The sequence below is a fragment of the Carica papaya genome, chromosome 7 (genome assembly GCF_054855325.1).
Source record: "Carica papaya isolate Zhongbai chromosome 7, ASM5485532v1, whole genome shotgun sequence".
Classification (NCBI taxonomy): Eukaryota; Viridiplantae; Streptophyta; class Magnoliopsida; order Brassicales; family Caricaceae; genus Carica; species Carica papaya.
Genome location: NC_142315.1, coordinates 25119880 through 25139267, shown reverse-complemented (window position 1 = coordinate 25139267; position 19388 = coordinate 25119880). Strand labels below are relative to the sequence as shown.

The 19388-nt window shown below is 36.5% G+C and overlaps 2 protein-coding genes across 4 annotated transcripts; both read left to right on the top strand.

Annotated features, from left to right (window-relative positions):
- The first annotated feature begins 239 nt into the window (after positions 1 to 239).
- LOC110809817 (auxin response factor 19-like) lies at positions 240 to 8510 on the top strand. Of its 2 annotated transcripts, none has more exons than XM_088208714.1 (14): positions 240 to 850; positions 1379 to 1497; positions 2590 to 2688; positions 2782 to 2838; positions 2998 to 3153; positions 3227 to 3311; positions 3421 to 3511; positions 3654 to 3818; positions 3976 to 4098; positions 4403 to 4478; positions 4551 to 4689; positions 5040 to 6907; positions 7015 to 7205; positions 7818 to 8510. In XM_088208714.1, the coding sequence occupies exons 1-14, from the start codon at positions 787 to 789 to the stop codon at positions 7951 to 7953; spliced, it is 3369 nt and encodes a 1122-aa protein (XP_088064840.1). In that variant the 5' UTR covers positions 240 to 786; the 3' UTR covers positions 7954 to 8510. The 2 variants fall into 2 exon arrangements, with proteins under 2 accessions (XP_088064840.1, XP_088064839.1); XM_088208713.1 differs by having other exon boundaries at positions 1376 to 1497.
- A 977-nt stretch (positions 8511 to 9487) lies between these two features.
- HEN2 (RNA helicase, ATP-dependent, SK12/DOB1 protein) lies at positions 9488 to 19181 on the top strand. 2 transcript variants are annotated; one of them, XM_022035743.2, is made up of 17 exons: positions 9488 to 9644; positions 10899 to 11942; positions 13659 to 13973; positions 14100 to 14204; positions 14294 to 14362; positions 14569 to 14736; positions 14820 to 14891; positions 14968 to 15084; positions 15629 to 15838; positions 15929 to 16087; positions 16570 to 16659; positions 16820 to 16912; positions 17244 to 17397; positions 17972 to 18120; positions 18190 to 18285; positions 18570 to 18662; positions 18791 to 19181. In XM_022035743.2, the coding sequence occupies exons 2-17, from the start codon at positions 10971 to 10973 to the stop codon at positions 18899 to 18901; spliced, it is 2973 nt and encodes a 990-aa protein (XP_021891435.2). In that variant the 5' UTR covers positions 9488 to 9644; positions 10899 to 10970; the 3' UTR covers positions 18902 to 19181. The 2 variants fall into 2 exon arrangements, with proteins under 2 accessions (XP_021891435.2, XP_088063037.1); XM_088206911.1 differs by having other exon boundaries at positions 9488 to 9673.
- Positions 19182 to 19388: the final 207 nt, after the last annotated feature.

Below are 19388 nucleotides of genomic sequence, written 5' to 3'. Positions count from 1 at the left end.
CGTGTGTTAAAAAAAGCATGTAGTTAACTTAGAAAAATAAATGCTAATAAATTAATAATTATTAGAAAGTAATTTTCACTAAAAAATAGAAAAATAAATGGTAATAAATTACAAAAAAAAAATAATACAATTATTACACATTAATAATATATTACAGGCATATAATTATTAAAAAAAGAAAAAAGACCATCCTCTTTCCCCTTTCTTAGCTCCTCAGAGGTCAATCAGACACCAGAGGGTGTTGTATTAGTCAGTGCCATTTTCAAGAAAATAAACAAAAAAACACAAAAGGCACAAATTCAAAAGATAGAGAGAGAGAGAGAAAGTAGACAAAGAGAGTGGAAAAGGGTATTCTGATTTCTCAAGAAACAGAAGAAGACAGACAGAGAGAGAAAGAGAAGAGAAAGGAAAGTAATGGAAATGTCTGGGCATTGTAGGGGAAGATAGGGGGCAAAGCTTCAGCATTTGGTCTCTCAGAATCCTAACAGAACCCCTCTCTCATCTCCCCGTAATTTCCTTCTTCCGGTCGCCGGCGTCTGTTTTTCTCGCCGGAATTCGTTGACTTTACTCATCAGCTCCTTTTTTTTTTTGTTGCTTTTCCCGGAGTTGATCTGAGTTCAACCCCTCATCTTCCCTTGATTGGGTCTTCGTAGTTTCCAACTGAGAGCTCAAAAAAGCAATTGCAAAGCTGATTTCCCATTACCCACTTTAAGAAAAAAGTCGAAATGAATCTCAGGTGAAAGTTTCCGGTCAATTTTCCCGAGAAAATTGCCAGGTGTAAATTAAATGAAGATGCCAGCTAACGGAGCCGGTCCTGTTTCTGCCACTGCCGCACCTAATCCGGCTGAAGGTCAGCTTTCTCTATGTTTCTTCAGACACAGCAATATCACACTCCTCTTTCTCCACATCTTTATATACTGATTGTTTATCAGAGTTTCCGTATCTTTGTATGTGTACTCGAGTTGACAAACTGAGCTAAGGAGCTTTGAGAGAACCGATGGCTCGGTGACGAAATGCTTCTATGGTTTTGTCTTTTCTCTTTAGAGCTTTGTCAGCTTTGTTAGTGCCGGTTTTTTTTTCTGGCTTTTTATTTTTCTCAGCTTCCAATCAAAGTCCTTCAAAGGCAGAGGGAAAAAAGAAATTTGACCCTTTAGCTTCTTTTGTTTTATGCTTACAAATACCTCATCTGCGTTACCACAGGGATAACTCGATGACGCATCTCTTCTTTTTCTTTTTCCTTTTAATTTGATGGTCTAAGAGTCCAAATCTTCCATATTTTTTTTTCTGGTTTCTCGCAAAACAAACAAGAAAATAGAGGGAATGATAGAATCACCAGGACTGACAAATAGGTTTATGACACATGGTGTTGCTGCAGCAGTAGGAGGAGAGAAGAAGAGCATAAACCCGGAGCTATGGCAAGCGTGCGCAGGGCCGCTGGTTAACTTGCCGGCTGCTGGGACCCACGTCGTCTACTTCCCTCAGGGCCACAGTGAACAGGTCTGTTTGCGGTTAGCTGCTATTATGCACCATCTTGGTGCATCCACTTATCCTGCACCTCTAGCTTTTCTTCAGTGTTCCCTTATTTTCTGTTCTTTCATCAGTAACCTGGATTTAGTTTTAAAGATTTAACCTTTCCTTTTTTTTTGTTGTGGTGAGTTCTGCTATTGTGCGCCGTTTCAGTGTATCTGCATATCATTCACCACTTTTGTGGTAGTAACTGGGTGCTGTTTGTTAATTTAATGCTAGTTGAGTTCTGGGTTTTTATTATCTGAAACACTTCCTCTATTATCAGATTATGATTGTTGATTTAGTTTTTTTTAAGACCTTTTTTTGGAAATTAATTCCATGCATAAAAAATTATTTATTTTGTCCTAAATCTTTAATCTACTGATGTGAAATTTAATTTGGCAATTCCAAATTAACAAAAAAAGAATAGGGTCGTTTCATTGGTAGCCTGATGTTACAAGATTAATTTTATAAACTGTTCTTGTCACTGTTAAATTGTAAATTTTGAAAATTGTGATTCTTTAAATATTAAATTTTTATCTGTGAGAATGCTAGTCCTCACAAATGCTGATGTGAGTTTGAGCTTATTGTGAAATTCTCCAAAAAGAGAGGAGTATTTGTTAGGTGTTTCCAGAGCACAGACGAGTTAGACTCCATGAGTAGGTTTTTCCAACTCCTGCTCTTGAGCCCTTGAGGTATCTAATGGTTTATTAGAAGGAAGTCTCTTTATCACACTGCAGGAAGGTAATGTTAATAAACAGTGGTTAAAGAAATGATGCTTATGCGGTATGCCTTGTCATGGAAGTTTTCCCAACGGTTTTCTACTTCTTGGTGAATTAGCATTTTGCCTTATTCTCATGAATATGCTTTAATCCTAGATTTGGTAGTATTTGTTGTGTTGCTAGTTTTGCCAGGTGTTCAACACTCGTCCAACATGATCTGGATATTTAACTTCATTTGTTGTGAAATTAATTTTCTGAATGATTTTATGTGTTCCTAAAAGTTTGTACTAGTCTTTGCTTGTCATCTCTATTCGTCTACTCACTTATTCACTTGTAATTTTCTGTCCTGGTCGTTTGGCAGGTTGCTGCATCTATGAAGAAGGATGTAGATGCTCAAATCCCAAACTACCCAAATCTTCCGTCTAAGCTTCTCTGTTTGCTTCATAATGTCACCTTGCATGTACAATAACTGCTCTTTTTTTTTTTAAATTCGAGAAATGATCATATTTTCCCAGTATTTGTTAGTTACAACCCGACCTGTTTGATTTTGCAGGCAGACCTGGAGACGGATGAGGTGTATGCTCAAATGACTCTTCAGCCTGTTCCTTCTGTAAGTATTTCCTTTCTGATAACAAAGAGTTTTTCTGAGATGCAAATCGTGCTTTCAATATTTCCTCTTGTCATTGGCAACCATAAGAAATAAAACAAAATTGAGACAAAATGTTGGTTGTCCATGAGCACATCTCAAGCCATCTTACCTTCTGTGCAGTTTGACAAGGATGCTTTATTGAGATCAGATCTTTCACTCAGAACAAATAAGCCACAAACAGAGTTTTTCTGCAAGACATTAACTGCTAGTGATACGAGCACTCATGGAGGTTTTTCTGTGCCACGTCGGGCAGCTGAAAAGATCTTCCCTTCTCTTGTAAGTGGCTTTTCCATTTCTGAAGCTTTCTTGGGGTGGTCCAGAACCTAACAGTTTCCTATTGCATTTTTAGGATTTCTCTATGACCCCACCTGCTCAAGAACTTGTAGCGAGGGATTTGCATGATAATGTGTGGACATTCCGGCACATATATCGCGGTACTTTAAACTATTTAAATTTTTTGCTGAAGTCCATAATTTGCTTTTACTAGTCGTTCTTTTCCTGAAAGTCTTTTTTCTCATTATCTTGTGATTCCTAATTACACAGGACAACCAAAACGCCACCTGCTTACAACCGGTTGGAGTTTATTTGTTAGTGGAAAGCGACTTTTTGCGGGTGATTCAGTATTATTTATTAGGTAATGGTAATGAATTCAGCTTTCTTGGTTTTATGTTTCATATCTGGATTGGAGGCTAAGATATCATGTTTTCACTTTATTCCTTTTTGGAGAATTCCGAAATCTGCTTTGTCATTTTTCCCATTTTGATGTTGATGATCAGGGACGAAAAACAGCAGCTTCTTTTGGGCATAAGACGTGCCAACAGGCAACCTACCAATCTATCTTCATCTGTATTATCAAGTGATAGCATGCATATAGGGATCCTAGCAGCAGCTGCTCATGCAGCAGCAAACAATAGCCCCTTTACGGTATTTTATAATCCAAGGTCAGTGGCATTCCCCTTTTTAGTATCTTTTACCTCAGTTATGCAGACACATATATTTTGCACTATTCAGATTGCTACTTGTCATGGAAATATTATGTAATGATACATCAAAATCCTACCACTGAACACATATTGAAATTTATCTTCATTTTTGCAGGGCTAGTCCATCAGAATTTGTTATACCTTTAGCCAAGTACTACAAAGCAGTGTATGGCAACCAAATATCACTTGGAATGCGATTTCGGATGATTTTTGAAACTGAAGATTCTGGAACAAGAAGGTAGGTGTACTTGACTGTTTATCCATTATGTTATGATTAGTCTTTTGTTGGCATTAGCAACTTAAAGTATATGTAGTAAAAGTCAGAACACGGAAAACGAGTGCTATAAGGCTTGGGGAGTTATTTTTCTTTATCAGTTTTAGTTTCTGAAGACAGTAGCATTAAATCTCTGGAGACCATATTGTTTTGGTCTTAGGTTGTTTCTTTTAGCACCAGAAGATAATTTTCTTCCTAGATCAGGATGAAAATGGTTTTCGATAACACTAGTTTGGAAACTGAAATGACCAGAATGTTTGTTTTTCAGGTACATGGGTACAATTACAGGCATTAGTGATCTCGATCCTGTAAGATGGAAGAACTCACAGTGGCGAAATTTGCAGGTATGCCTCATGGTATCAATAGTTTATCCAATGATGTTTAGCTTTTCTTATTTAGTTTCAAAATATGGGCAGGTTGGTTGGGATGAGTCAACTGCCGGAGAAAGGCGGAATCGGGTCTCGATCTGGGAAATTGAACCAGTGACAGCTCCATTTTTCATCTGCCCTCCACCATTTTTCAGGTCAAAGCGTCCAAGGCAACCAGGAATGCCAGGTATACAGGCCTTCTCTACTATCAAGCTACATAGCAAATCTTTTGTTTAGTTTTTTAAAATGCTTTTCTATTTCAGCCATTTCAATCGGGCTGATTGTTACGTAGTAGTTTCTTCCATATAAGCAACCTATGTGACCAGGAATACGGACCTTCTCAACATTCTAGCTTTATAGTGACTCTTTTGCAGATGATAAATCTACAAATGCCAATGCTTCACAATCATTTCTTTACACAGGCATTAAATTGGTTCTTTCATGATATGAAAATAAGTTTTATATCCAACTGATTTGGGCTTTGTTAGTTAAAAAGTTTTGGTGAGAATGCATTTGACTTTTGTTTTTTATTTGTAGATGATGAATCCTCAGACTTAGAGAATGTATTCAAGAGGAGTATGCCCTGGGATGATCTCTGCGTGAGGGATACCCAAGCTCTGCCTGGCCTGAGCTTGGTACAATGGATGAACATGCAGCAAAACACTTCGCTGGCTAACTCAGTGCAGCAAAACTACATAAATTCCTTGTCTGGATCTGTTCTACAGAACCTTGGTGGAACAGATCTTTCCCGCCAATTGAATTTTTCCACGCCTCAAATCCCTCAGGCGAGCAATTTGCAGTTCAATGCCCAGAGGTTGCCTCAGCAAGCGCAACACTTGGATCAGCTGCCCAAGCTACCATCTACAATGTTACCACTAGGCTCTGTTATGCAGCCACAACAGCAGTTAAGTGATATTACGCAGCAAGCAAGGCAAAATATAATTACTCAAACTCTACCCTCAAGTCAAGTTCAAGCTCAAATCCTGCAACCTCAAACTTTGGTCCAGGGTAATAATATTCTTCAGCAGCAACTATCTAGCCACCAGCTTTCTCGAAACCTTCCCCAGAACATGCAGCCACAGCAGCAGCCGCAACAGCAACAGCAACTGCAACAGCAACAGCAACAGCAACAACAGAATATGGTGGCCCTTAATCAGCAACAGAACTTGACACAACCCCAGCTGAGTGATCAAGTAAACCAGCATTTACAAATGTCTGACAGTCAGATTCAACTTCAGCTGCTGCAGAAGCTTCAGCAGCAGCAGCAAGCAATTTTAGCCCAGCAATCGACATTGCAACAGCCCGCTCAACTTCCCCAACTTCAGGATCCGCAGAGGCAGCTATTGGATGCATCCCAAAGCTACCCTAGGTCCGTGGTACCCAGCCAAATGATGGAAATACCTAATGCAGCAACCACCTCACTTCCTCAGTCGAATGTTATTCCAAACCAGATGACAAAGAGTAATAGCCAAACAAATATTCGGTTCTCCCAAACTCCACAGCAGCTGAAGCTTCAGCAACAACAATCTTCTGGATTTTCTGAATTGCCTGGAAATGTGGGACTTTGCTCAACGGTAACAACCAATCAGCTCTCCATGAATGGCAGCAGTATGATGACAGGAGCTGCAGGAGCTGGGCAGTCTGTGATCACTGATGATGTTCCGTCTTGTTCTACTTCTCCTTCCACAAACAACTGTCCGAATGTCCAGACTCTGGTAAGCAATCGTGCCAGCAAAAACACAACACTGGGGGAGGACATGGCCCAGTCCTCAGCCATGCTATTGAATCCTAATGCCTTGGAAACTGTTTCATCCAATGTGAATATGGTTAAAGACTTGCCACAGAAGTCTGATGTTAAGCCTTCACTGAACATCTCCAAGAGTCAAAGCCAAGGATTTTTAGCTCCGCAAACATATCTTAATGGCAATGCTCCACATATGGATTATTTGGACACGTCATCTTCAACTTCGGTTTGCCTCTCTCAGAATGACATCCATCTACAGACTAATAATAATTCGCTTACTTACAACCCGCAATCAATGTTGATGAGGGACCCTAATCAAGATGGAGAAGTTCAAGCAGATTTAAGGAACAACATTCCATATGGAAGTAATGTTGATGGTCAACTGGCAGTGCCCATGAATCATGATTCTTTATTGACAAAGGGCATAGGAGGATTGGCAAAGGATTTCTCAAACACTCTTTCATCAGGAGGCATGCTTGCCAACTATGAAAGCTCTAAGGATGCTCAGCAGGAGCTTTCCTCATCAATTGTTTCTCAGTCGTTTGGAGTTCCAGATATGACATTTAATTCAATTGACTCCACCATAAATGATGCCAGTTTCTTGAACCGGAGCACATGGGCTCCCCCACCACAATTTCAGAGAATGCGGACATATACCAAGGTTTGCTGTTCTAGATAAACACATTTCAATGTGTTAAATCGTTTGTTTGCCATCTCTCTTTCTATAATACATGCAAGGGTTTTAAATTGGCCATGTTTTAAATGAAGGTGTATAAGCGAGGAGCTGTTGGGAGATCAATTGATATTACCCGTTATTCAGGCTATGATGAGCTTAAGCAGGATCTAGCTCGAAGGTTTGGTATCGAGGGGCAATTGGAAGACCGAGGAAGAATTGGTTGGAAGCTTGTATATGTAGATCATGAGAATGATGTTCTGCTCGTAGGAGATGACCCTTGGGAGTAAGTCATTTTGATCCCTCTTTTAATTTATGTTCCCTTATCCTCTTTGCATTCTGTTCAAGACTTACTCAATATTGATAGTTCACATTATTTATGGTGATTTGCTGTGTGTTACCGTACAATAATTGATTGGTCAGTTTCTTATCAACTGAACTTTTGGAAGAATTGATTGCAATTGATTGTTTAACATGAAATTAGAGCCAAAGGGAGTGTTAGAAACTTGTGCTTGGTTAATCCATTTAGTCTAGCAGTTTTGTACATGACATTTTAATATATAAATAATGGATTATACTATTTTTTATCAGCTTAAGTTTATGAGATAATCGGTTACAATTGATTACGACTAGCATTGTCGTAAGTATTTGTGTTTTAGCAATAATCCATTCTGAAATTATAAAGTTTCTCTCCCCAAGTTCATTGGGTGCTAAATGATCAATTATAACCAATTATCTTGTGAAGTTTATGAGATGCTTTGTGTTATGCATTCTTGGCATTTATAATAGATATTGCTAAGCACCAGTCCAAAATTGCTTTGTTTCTACCACATGAAAGTTACATAATTTCTTATTGAGTCAAATCTATATTTTAAAATTCTGTTTGGAAAAATTTCAGGGAGTTCGTAAATTGTGTACGTTGCATCAAGATCTTGTCGCCGCAAGAAGTGCAGCAGATGAGCTTGGATGGAGATTTTGGGAACTCAGTCCTTCAAAATCAAGCTTGTAGCAGCTCGGACAACGGGAATGCTTAAACTAAGTCTTACCTTAGTTATTTGTCAGATTTTTATGTTCATACCTTTCTTCTACGAAATACAGATTCACACGAACCGGATATCATCTCCAATTTTGCAGCCCGCATAAAGCGTAAGCAACTAAAGAAACAAGCTCCTTTAGCAGTTAGACACCGATTCCTTAAAATGTCTTCATCAAATGCTGTAATGTAGAACAGAGAGGCTGTAGGCAGAAGGAATTCTAACTTCATTACCAGGCAAAAAATTACAGCAGTAGTTGGTCTGATATACTTGAAGAAAAAAAGCAGGCATGGCTGCCATTGGAGATATTCCAGTTAGGAAATCTGGCCTTTTAAACTAGTTGGTAACATGGTAAAAAATTGCTCTGCCGCCGTGAGGTCAAATGTCAACTCCTCCTTTTCAAGTGTTTAGTATTTGAAAATTTACTCCCACTTAGGTTTTGTTGTAGAAAGCAATAGCAAGAAATTTGTATGGTTTAGTTTTTTGTTTTTGTTTTTTTGTATTTGTAAAAAGAATGTAGATTTTTCAATGTTTAAATGAGATTTTTCTGATCTGAATTACAGAGAGTTTTGGTTGATGAGGTAGAAGACAAAGAAAAAGGCAGGAGTAGTTTAATCTTATATATTACATCAGTTTGTTTTGTTTTTTGTTTCCTTTTGAAAGGACAAAAATTACAGTCCTAGTTGTGGGGGCTGATCTTATTATTTTAATATAAACTGATAAATTTGAGGTTTATTTAGAAGATCTTATTCACATATTCTAGATGTATAAATATTTTTATATTTTTTATTTTTATATAAAGTTTTATAAAAAAATATTTACAGATATTAAAATAACATTTTTAATAGCAATTTTATAGGACAAAGTAGATAAATTTTAGTTTTATTTTTATTGTTTTTTGTATTTATTTATGGACAGAAATCGATTTTAATTTTGTGTACCCAAGTATCAGTTTCTAACTGTTTTACATATTTCCCTTCTTCTAATTTTAATAATGATATTATTAAAGATTAATATAAAAATTATAATTTATTTTATTTATTAATTTAAATTTAAAATATGTTTATTTTTTTAAAAAATTATATTATTAGCGAGAATTTATTTTTTAAAAAATTTTGATATATATTTATCTTTTAAATAGTAATATATTATTTTTAAAAAATTTAAATTTAATATAAAATTATTTAAAAATACTTTAATTTATTAATTTTAAAATGAATAAAATAAATAAAAATTTATATTTTTTCTACTTGAAAAAATTTCAAAGGCATTATTTTTATAATTTTACTAGTTATTAAATAATAATTTGAATTATATATTTTAATAATTTGTAATATTTTTAAAATAAAAATTCCTTTTTATTAATTTTATTATCCTAAAATTGTTATAAAACTTTATATAATTAAATTCAATAAAAAATGTATAATATTTTTGGATTTCTGTTTGTGGGCTAAAAGTCTACCGGTTGCTTCAAAAAAAAAACTGGGCCTTGTTTGTGTTTCTCTTTCGGGCACAAAACCCTAATACATAACTCGTTCTTTCTTAGTTCTATAATTTTCTTCGTCCATCATTCGAGTTTCTTTCTTTCACGTACTTCCTCAGTAACCAAACAAAGAAAAACCTTAACTTTGCTGAATAATTTTAGGCTTTGCATTGTTCTGGGTAGACGCTGCTGACACCAGTTTGCGAGTGTGAGTTTCTTTCCTCTTCTCGCGCTAAGGTTAGCTTGTTCTTGTCTTCCTTTTTTTTTTTTCCTTTGCTTTAAGGTTCATAGTGAATTGATTATTTGGTTTAGTATTTCGCTGCAGAATATGTTCTTCTATTTTTTGGGTTATGGTTTATGAACTTCTTGTAGACTGTAGCTCTTGAAAACTTGCTGGAAGTTCAAGGAGAGGTTTTTGATATTGATGATTTTAAGTTATGAGGATACGATATTATAATTTCAAAGGGAAAAAGAAGGAAACACCGAAATTTTTCGTTCCCTGTTTTGGTTTTATTGTTGTAATTGTAATGCCTCAGTTGAAGGGAGCTACGGATTATATTTTGCAGCTTGCAGATTTTGTTTATCTGAGCTTAAAATAATGAGCATTGATTAATAGAGTAGCTCTTTTACGATTAATGGGTCTATAACTTGATAACAAACCGGATGATTTTAATACTTTTTTTTTGAAATAGAAAGTGTAAATCTATTAACAAAGCACCTAGGGGGTGCAAACCATGTATAAAAAATTATATGTTTGTTAGGCAATCAATCATATACCCAAAATCTTCCATCCTATACATATCATGCCCCAAAATTAAAGCACCAACAAGTGAAACCATCCATCTCTAATTCTACACGAATTGCTTTCTACCCCATCAAAAGCTCTTCTATTATTTTCTTTCCAAATAATCCAAAAAATAGTCAACGGAATTAGACTAAAGAATTAAAATTCCAACCCATCACCTGCCACACCCAAATCTCCTCCCTAACAGACCCAGCCCTCACCTAATGAACCCCCAACAGGCCCATAGATCATAGACCAAATATGTTGAACAGCCGGGCAAAAAAATAGTGGATGGTTACATGTCTCAACCTGGCTTTTACACATATAGCGACAGTTAACCAGCACTTGACCTCTTTTCCTCAAGCAATCAATGGTTAAAATGGCACTCCTACTGGCTTTCCACGCAAAGAAAGCAGTCTTAGGTGGAGCATTAATCTTCCATATTTGTTTTGCCAGAAAAGGGATTGTAATGCCGTCATCCAAACCCACAAGGGTTTCATAATATGATTTGACCGAGAACAATCCGTTCTTTTTTAAGCGTTTCTTTATGATACTGTAAATGTGCAGGATTATTTTCCTTGTTTTCCTTTCAACTTACTTCCTTTTTTTGGTTTTAACAGTTTATAATGCTTCCAAGATCAAGATTTTTTAAGCGTTTCTTTATGATTTTTTTCGCAGAAACACGCAGTGAATAATTTTGTGGATAAGATTGGACAAATTTCTGCTTGAGGATAGTATTGGAACATTATTATGGAGGAAGAATCATCTTCATTAGGTAAGCGGAGATCACCTGAAAAATCAGAGCTATCAGATTCTCCAAAGCAAGAATCTGCTTCAAAAAGAAGAAATCTATCACGCACTTGTGTACATGAGGTTGCTGTTCCAAGCGGTTATACTTCTACCAAAGACGAATCTGTTCATGGGACCCTTTCAAATCCAGTGTACAACGGGGAGATGGCTAAAACCTACAATTTTGAGCTTGATCCATTTCAGAAAGTATCATTGGCATGCCTCGAAAGAAACGAGTCGGTTTTGGTCTCTGCACATACATCAGCCGGTAAAACTGCAGTGGCTGAATATGCAATTGCAATGGCATTCAGAGATAAGCAGAGGGTTATATATACTTCACCATTGAAAGCTTTGAGTAACCAAAAGTATAGGGAGCTACATCATGAATTTCAAGATGTTGGGTTGATGACTGGTGATGTTACACTATCTCCTAATGCCAGTTGTTTGGTTATGACAACAGAGATTCTGAGAGGGATGCTTTATAGGGGGTCAGAGGTTTTGAAGGAAGTTGCTTGGGTAATTTTTGATGAAATTCACTATATGAAGGATAGGGAAAGAGGGGTTGTTTGGGAAGAGAGTATAATATTTTTGCCTCCAGCTATTAAGATGGTTTTTCTTTCGGCAACAATGTCAAATGCCACAGAGTTTGCAGAATGGATTTGTCATTTGCACAAACAGCCATGCCACGTGGTGTATACAGATTTTAGGCCAACTCCGCTGCAGCATTATGTTTTTCCTATGGGTGGGATTGGATTGTATCTTGTGGTTGATGAAAATGAGCAGTTTAGGGAGGATAATTTTGTGAAGCTGCAGGATACATTTTCAAAGCAAAAGTTGGTTACTAAAATTAAGGGTGCAAATGGAAAAGCTAGTGGAAGGCTTGCAAAAGGCGGGAGCGGCTCTGGGGGTTCTGATATATACAAAATTGTGAAGGTATTTCCTCTGTTTTCAGTTGTTTATCTTATTTGAATTGTTATTATTTGTTGAACTTATTTGCTTGATTACCACTTCTGTTTAGTTTTGTACCATTATGCTGATGGGCAATTACCCTTTTTTTAGCCCTGATGTATCGAAATGGTGCTTATCTAGTGTTTCCTTCCTCTTCACATATAGGCGACATCCCTATATGGATTTTTAATCTGATTTTTTGTCTTCTTTTACATTCTTTTGTGATATTGTTAGGTTATTAGTAGAAGTTTTCACTAGAATCAAGAGCTTAAAAATAATTCAAACTTCATCAACTACCTTAAATTAAGATTCAACTGAGGCATTGGTTCCTTTATAATCTGTTTGCAATATTCTTGTCGCACATTAAGTATTTGATTGTCAATAAGGATTCAAGTCACTTATTATTAAGAACTTGACTTATGGTTGTTAGGACTGTTGGTTTTGCTGCTGAGCTAGTGGTGTTTGAGTTAGGATATAACAGATGGAATTAAAGCCTATATTAGCTAGGTTTTCCGTGCTAGTTTGATCTTGGACCTCTTGCTAGTGATTGTTTTTTTTGTGTGGTCTTTATGAGGGTTCCAGAGGACAAGTAGGAATTGTTGTGGTATCTCTAGCTCATACAAGATTGGTGAGTCTTTTGTAAGGATTCAAGTCACTTACTACTAGCAATTTGAGTTTAAGGGTTTTGAAAGTCAGTGGTGTTTGAACATGAGGCGTTATACTATACAATTTTTTTTTATCTAATTGTAAATCTAGTGATAGATGGAGACCAGCGCTATTTGAAGTTAAAGACTTTGTGAAAGATTTTGTGGGGGTCTCCAGAAAAGAACTAAGTTCAATGATTTGTTTTTCTTTGATAAAAGTTGTTGCCACTTGAATATTTTCTACTAAAATTCTGATGAATGATTTTCCATTGAAATTTCACCTGTTGACAACACTGTTATGCACGAGTGATCTTCTGGGAAAATCCAAATGCTCTGGTAGAAATTTATGATTATTTAGAAATGTAACATTGGAGTTTTCACTTCTTCTAAATCACTTTTATGGACGTTAAAAACTATGGTAAGACATTTTAAGCAGTGATCAGGATGTAGGCGAGAACTTGGCTTTGGTAGTAAAATAACTGGATTCCAAATAATTTTTTTCTGGTAAAAATTATTTCAAAATTTTTTTTTTCTGGTAAGCAGGGTTGGTAAATAATTAGTTAACTGGCACCATGGAGGTGCCACCCAAATACGAGTCATGTAATTCTTCTTCTTCTTCTTCTCTTTAAAAAGGTTAACTGGAAATATGACACATGGGATTTATGACTAAGAGCAAACTGGTTTTTTCTTTTCTTTAAAAAAATATGAATTCTCATCTACAAATGTTGCTAAGGAGTTATTCGATGTTAGCAGGTCTCCGATGCTGCCTTCTTTGTTCTCTTGTTGCTATGGCGGATCAAGAAATTGCCAACTTTAGATGAATGGAAGTGCCTTCTTTTTTGCCGCTACAGGCTACTTCTGAAATTAACCAATTTTTATTTGCCTTGAATTGGTGTTTCATATTTTTAGTGTCTTTTTATGATAAAGTTGTACTTTTCCTGTCAAACAGAGAGTGCTAAGTTACCAATCTTTGGTTCTTCCTGCAAATATCCAATGTTGTGATTATATTCTGCATTTGGTCCTCAATGTTTGACTTGGAGTGTTTTTGGTGTCTCAGATGATAATGGAACGGAAATTTCAACCTGTCATAATCTTCAGCTTTAGTAGAAGAGAGTGCGAACAGCATGCAATGTCTATGTCCAAGCTTGATTTTAATACACAGGATGAGAAAGAGGTTGTAGAACAGGTTTTTACAAATGCTATACAATGCTTGAATGAGGAAGACAGAACCTTACCTGCTATTGAGTTAATGTTGCCACTACTTAAGCGAGGAATTGCTGTTCATCATTCTGGCCTTCTTCCAGTTATTAAGGAATTGGTAGAACTTCTTTTCCAGGAAGGCCTTGTGAAGGCCCTCTTTGCCACAGAGACAGTAAGATCACCTCCACACATCAGTTTTTTTTTTCCTTCTCTTTTCATCAGAATAGTGATTGTTGTTTACATGACTTCTCTTCTCTATAATTAATGTCAAATAATTTTGTGACAACTTTTTTGACAGTTTGCAATGGGGTTAAACATGCCTGCAAAAACAGTCGTGTTTACTGCTGTTAGGAAGTGGGATGGTGATAGTCATCGGTATATTGGGTCCGGTGAGTATATTCAGGTGAGTGAAGAATTTGTTGCTTTTATCACGAGGAAAGATAGACCAGTATGTCATGATCATAATCTAGAGCTGTCATCTAATGCGTGCAGATGAGTGGAAGGGCTGGGCGTCGTGGCAAAGATGAGCGTGGTATTTGCATAATAATGATCGATGAGCAGGTAATGTGTCATTTATTGATATTCAGTGAACAGTTGCTATTAACACTTTTCTGCCATTATATACTGTTCGTGTTTTAAGAAAGCTAATGTCTAGTTTTGAGGCATGCAGTATGTCACAGTGTTTAGCTGCTGTCTTCTAAACAAGACTTAAAAATTTCTTTTTTTCCGTTTCATCATATCAATGTTTTGGTGGTGATCTTTACCAGATGGAGATGAATACACTGAAAGACATGGTTTTGGGTAAACCAGCTCCTTTAGTGAGTACATTCAGACTGAGTTACTATTCTATTTTGAATTTGATGAGCCGTGCTGAAGGCCAATTTACAGCTGAACATGTGATAAAGAATTCATTCCACCAATTTCAGTATGAAAAGGTTTTGACTACCTTTTCTTCTCAAATTTGTTTAATTTCTTGTTATATGGCGCTTTATTTCTGACCAACCTTTCTTCTTTTCAGGCTTTACCTGATATGGGGAACAAAATCTCAAAGCTGGAGAATGAAGCTGCTTCCCTTGATGCTTCTGGAGAGGTCATTCTTGTTTCTCGCTGTTTAACTGTATTTTTAGAATTGTTCATGCAAATAAACTTTTTTATCTTCTGAGCAGGCTGAGGTTGCTGAATACGATAAGTTAAAACTTGACATAGCTCAACATGAAAAGAAGATGATGTCAGAAATTACAAGGCCTGAAAGAGTTCTTTGTTTGCTTGATACTGGCCGGCTGGTATGTGGCGGAGATAAGGAGTAAATGCTTTTTATGATAATCTAGTAAGATAGGGGAAGGGTGAAACTTAAATCTACATCAGCCTTTGTTTGAATCCATCCAGAAAATATTACTTTCAATATGATCCTCTAAAAGTGAAACCATAATTATCTTCGGAGTCACTTCTCTATTTCTATTTAGGAGATTCTATTTAGGAGATCTGTTGCTGTTAAGGTCTGAACTAAAGCATTGAGTTGATTTTTTAGTTGTTCATTTTCATAGACAAGAAGTTATGGTAATTCTCTCTTTGTTTTCTGGAATTTCGTTTTCGTTTTTCTTTTATTTTATAATTTTTTGAACTGATTTGGCACCTTGGTGTGCTCTAGAATTTTGGATACTGCTTTTTTTTTAAAAAAAATTTTTAATTTCAGTCTGTGTTTGGATCTAAAATTTAAAGTTTCTTCTTAAGCCTTGGGATGCTGGTCCTGTATTTTAGTTCTCTAATAGTGCAGATAATGTGTTTATTGTTTTACCTATTATTTTACAAACATGGGTTTATCTGCAGATCAAGATAAGGGAAGGTGGAACTGATTGGGGCTGGGGAGTTGTAGTAAGTGTTGTTAAAAAGCCTTCATCAGGTGCAGTCATAACAGCCTCACGTGGTGGGGTGTATATAGTTGATACTTTGCTTAATTGTTCACCTGGTTCAAGTGAGAATGGTTCCCGGCCAAAGCCATGTCCACCCCGTCCTGGAGAAAAGGGTGAAATGCATGTGGTGGGTTGATCCTCATGTCAAGTAACAACATCAGTTGATAACTTAAATTAGTTCCATTAAGATTATGATAGGCATTGCCATATTTTCTAGGTCCCTGTTCAGCTGCCTCTGATTTCTGCCATAAGCAAACTCAGACTGTCAGTTCCTTCAGATCTTCGGCCCTTGGAAGCAAGGGAAAGCATACTACTTGCACTAAAGGAGCTTGCAACTCGGTTTCCGCTAGGATTTCCAAAGCTTCATCCTGTGAAGGCAAGCTTCTTTTAATCAAGAAACTAGGGATATATCTTTTCTTCTCAGGAACGTGCAGCCAGATTTAAAACACTTATGTTTGTTTAGTTTTATTGGAGATTCCTGTTGGTGGTAGAATATGAAGTTATGAGCCTGCTGGCAGTGACTAGGAAGATCTTGTCTATACTCATAGCAAGAAACTTGATTTCATCTTTACAACAAAACATCAATCACAGAAAACGGGCCTGAACCTGCCCAACAACAATAATTTTATTCGCTGATACTTGCTTTGCATTTGTAGCTTCTAGGATAATATTTAGTCTTGCTGTTAGTAAGAAAATATACAGGAATATATTGTTCCAAGTTTAGCTCAAGATGTTGAAAAGGTTGTGGCATAAGATCACAAACACTAAATGGACCTTTTTTTTTGAGAGAAAATATTAGGACCTTGTTAATGGAGATTGCCACTTCAATTTCTTACAAATTCTTAAACTAATTTGCAGGACATGAATATAAAAGATCCAGAGATCGTCCAGTTGGTTAGTCAAATTGAGGAACTTGAGAAGAAGTTATATGCTCATCCATTGCATAAGGTTCTCATAGTTTTGACAGTTTCATTGATTTCTCTTCCAATCACAATCTTTAACACACTGAGCATTGTGCTCCTTTGAGAAGTGAATTGTTAAGCTATTAGTTGTCTCAAAGATTTATCTGACTAGCACCTGTCACTTTTCTCTATTTGACATGCTGCAGTCTCAAGATGAGAATCAGATATTAAGTTTCCGAAGGAAAGCAGAGGTTAACCATGAAATTCAACAGCTTAAGACTAAAATGCGTGATTCCCAGGTATTTTCCTTGGATAATCATCCTATCAGTCATGACTATACTAGAAGGTGGATCTGTGTGTACTGGATGCTTCGCAAGAATATGTTTACTAGATGACTGATAAAAATTCTGCATCTATTTCATGTAATATCAGATTTATTAATAGTGAATATTTTTTACATAAAAACTTATTATCTCTCTGATAATTTCTGATAATGTTTGCACATGTTTGATAAATCTCCCCTTTATTGAAAAATAGATATATATCAATTCTTATTTGAAGATGCATGTGGGTTTTGTTCCATAGAAAGGCTTTAATATTTCTACTTTCTTCTCTTCATGGTCTTTGCAGCTTCACAAGTTCCGAGATGAACTCAGGAATCGTTCGCGTGTCCTGAAGAAGCTTGGCCATGTTGATGCTGATGGTGTTGTCCAGTTAAAGGGACGGGCAGCCTGCTTGATTGACACAGGAGATGAACTACTTGTTACTGAGCTGATGTTCAATGGTAAATCATCTTTCCAGTATTTCTTTTAAGAAGAAAAATAATATATAATTGAGAGGCACCTAACCCAAGATGTGCCACCAAGGAAAACTGTACAGAATCCATTGAAGTACTTATTGCATAGTTATAAGAAACTCATTCATGCAGTAATGACGTGGCTGACCTTCCTGAAGTTGTGGTTTATGAAAAGCAGAGTGCTGATATCCTTGCAACTCTAAGATTAGAACATACCTTTTCCTGCATGCTACCAGTGTAAGTTAGGTGCCACGTTTAGGACTTTTGGTTAAACTTGTACCCTTCAAAGGGCAAAGGGAGAAAAATAAAAGAAATAAGAATAGCTGAACCAATTTTGCTATGCTCAGTTATTGGTTTCAAATCGTAATTGGTTATACTTTCGGTGTATAGATATAAGTATCGTATACATTTGAAGCTCACAAAGCCAATTTAGGTTGCCTGACAACCTGATTCATGCATGAACTGTACTGGACCTTGGAGTTGGTATGACATTCCTATTGCAGCAGGCAACATGATATTGATTCTGGCTAGATGTAACTTGTTTGTATGAATTTTTAACCAGGGACTTTCAATGATCTTGATCACCACCAAGTTGCAGCCCTTGCAAGTTGTTTCATTCCTGTTGACAAATCAAGTGAGCAAATAAATTTGAGAACAGAGCTTGCTAAACCATTGCAGCAGCTTCAGGATAGTGCGAGAAAGATAGCGGAGGTGCTTCTTTTTAATTTAATTTTTTGTTGTACTTGTATTCTGGTTAGTAATGCTTCTGTATGGTTGCAGATACAACACGAATGCAAATTGGAAATAAATGTTGAAGAGTATGTGGAATCAACTGTGAGGCCATTCTTGATGGATGTCATTTACTGTTGGTCAAAGGTTAGGATTTTCCATTGGAAAATAATTGGTTGCATGTAGTTTAAGGATTGCAATTGCTCTTTGTTTATTTAGGTGAGACCCTCAGCTAATCTCAGGTAAAAATAAGGCTGGAGGCGAGTTTATGAACAACACGACAACTCTGTTACGCTGCACTTTGGTTTTCTTAGTTTTAGTATCAAGACTTCCTTCCTTAGTTGGATCTGGTTCAATTTTTGCATAAGTTTTCATTGTTTTTATATAATATTTTAATCTTGACCCAATTTTTTTAACACCATTTTCATCAGGGTGCAAGTTTTGCAGAAGTTATTCAGATGACTGACATATTTGAGGGCAGTATCATCAGAAGTGCAAGAAGGCTTGATGAGTTTTTGAACCAGGTAAATAAGCAAGGCTATCTTCACTTTTTTTTCTTGGCAATTGCACCAAAGTTTTAGTTTATTTGAGAATCAAAGCAAATTATTTTCCTTGCCATTTCCTTTATTTTTACTGCGTCGTTATTTTTCAGTTGCGAGCTGCTGCTGCTGCCGTGGGAGAAGTCAATTTGGAGAGCAAGTTTGCTGGAGCCAGTGAAAGCCTCCGCAGAGGAATCATGTTTGCAAATTCTCTTTATCTCTAAAATTCTTTCGGCAGGTGTTGCTTGTGAAATTGAAACCCTCATGATATTGTTCTTTAGCAAATATATTTATCTGTAGCCAGTTGTAAAATGTGCTATAGGTAGGTAGGTTTCTCCTTCTCCCGGCTCCTCCCCCTCATTACTATAGCATCAATCTCTTTTCAAAAGCTTTGTTGTATATGTATGATTCATAGCTTTTGATTCATTCTTCTTCTTGTATACCTCAGAACACAAGGGAAAAGTTGCCCTGGAATTATATCAAAAGCCTTTTTTTTTTTTAAAATATGGAATCTCTCTCTCTCTCTCTCTCTCTCTCCCTTCCCGTTCCCCCCCCCCCCAAGTTTTGTCTATGTTTTTCATTCATGAAATAGATGCTGTGGGTTTGCAATGAGTTGCATACTCCAAAGCATTGTTCTGAGTTCGAGTTGTGAGCATTTATGTAGCAAGTCTGAGTTTGACTTCAGTGCTTGCACCGCAAGTGAACTGAGTT

Bases quoted from the DNA above. Each gene is read 5' to 3' on its own strand.
- LOC110809817 (XM_088208713.1), top strand. From the start codon at position 787: ATGAAGATGCCAGCTAACGGAGCCGGTCCTGTTTCTGCCACTGCCGCA. The intron at 4,099-4,402 runs GTAGGTGTACTT...TTTGTTTTTCAG, and splicing joins GAAGATTCTGGAACAAGAAG to GTACATGGGTACAATTACAG. The intron at 4,479-4,550 runs GTATGCCTCATG...AAATATGGGCAG, and splicing joins CACAGTGGCGAAATTTGCAG to GTTGGTTGGGATGAGTCAAC.
- HEN2 (XM_022035743.2), top strand. From the start codon at position 10,971: ATGGAGGAAGAATCATCTTCATTAGGTAAGCGGAGATCACCTGAAAAA. The intron at 16,088-16,569 runs GCAAGCTTCTTT...ACTAATTTGCAG, and splicing joins CAAAGCTTCATCCTGTGAAG to GACATGAATATAAAAGATCC. The intron at 17,398-17,971 runs GTAAATCATCTT...ATTTTTAACCAG, and splicing joins TACTGAGCTGATGTTCAATG to GGACTTTCAATGATCTTGAT.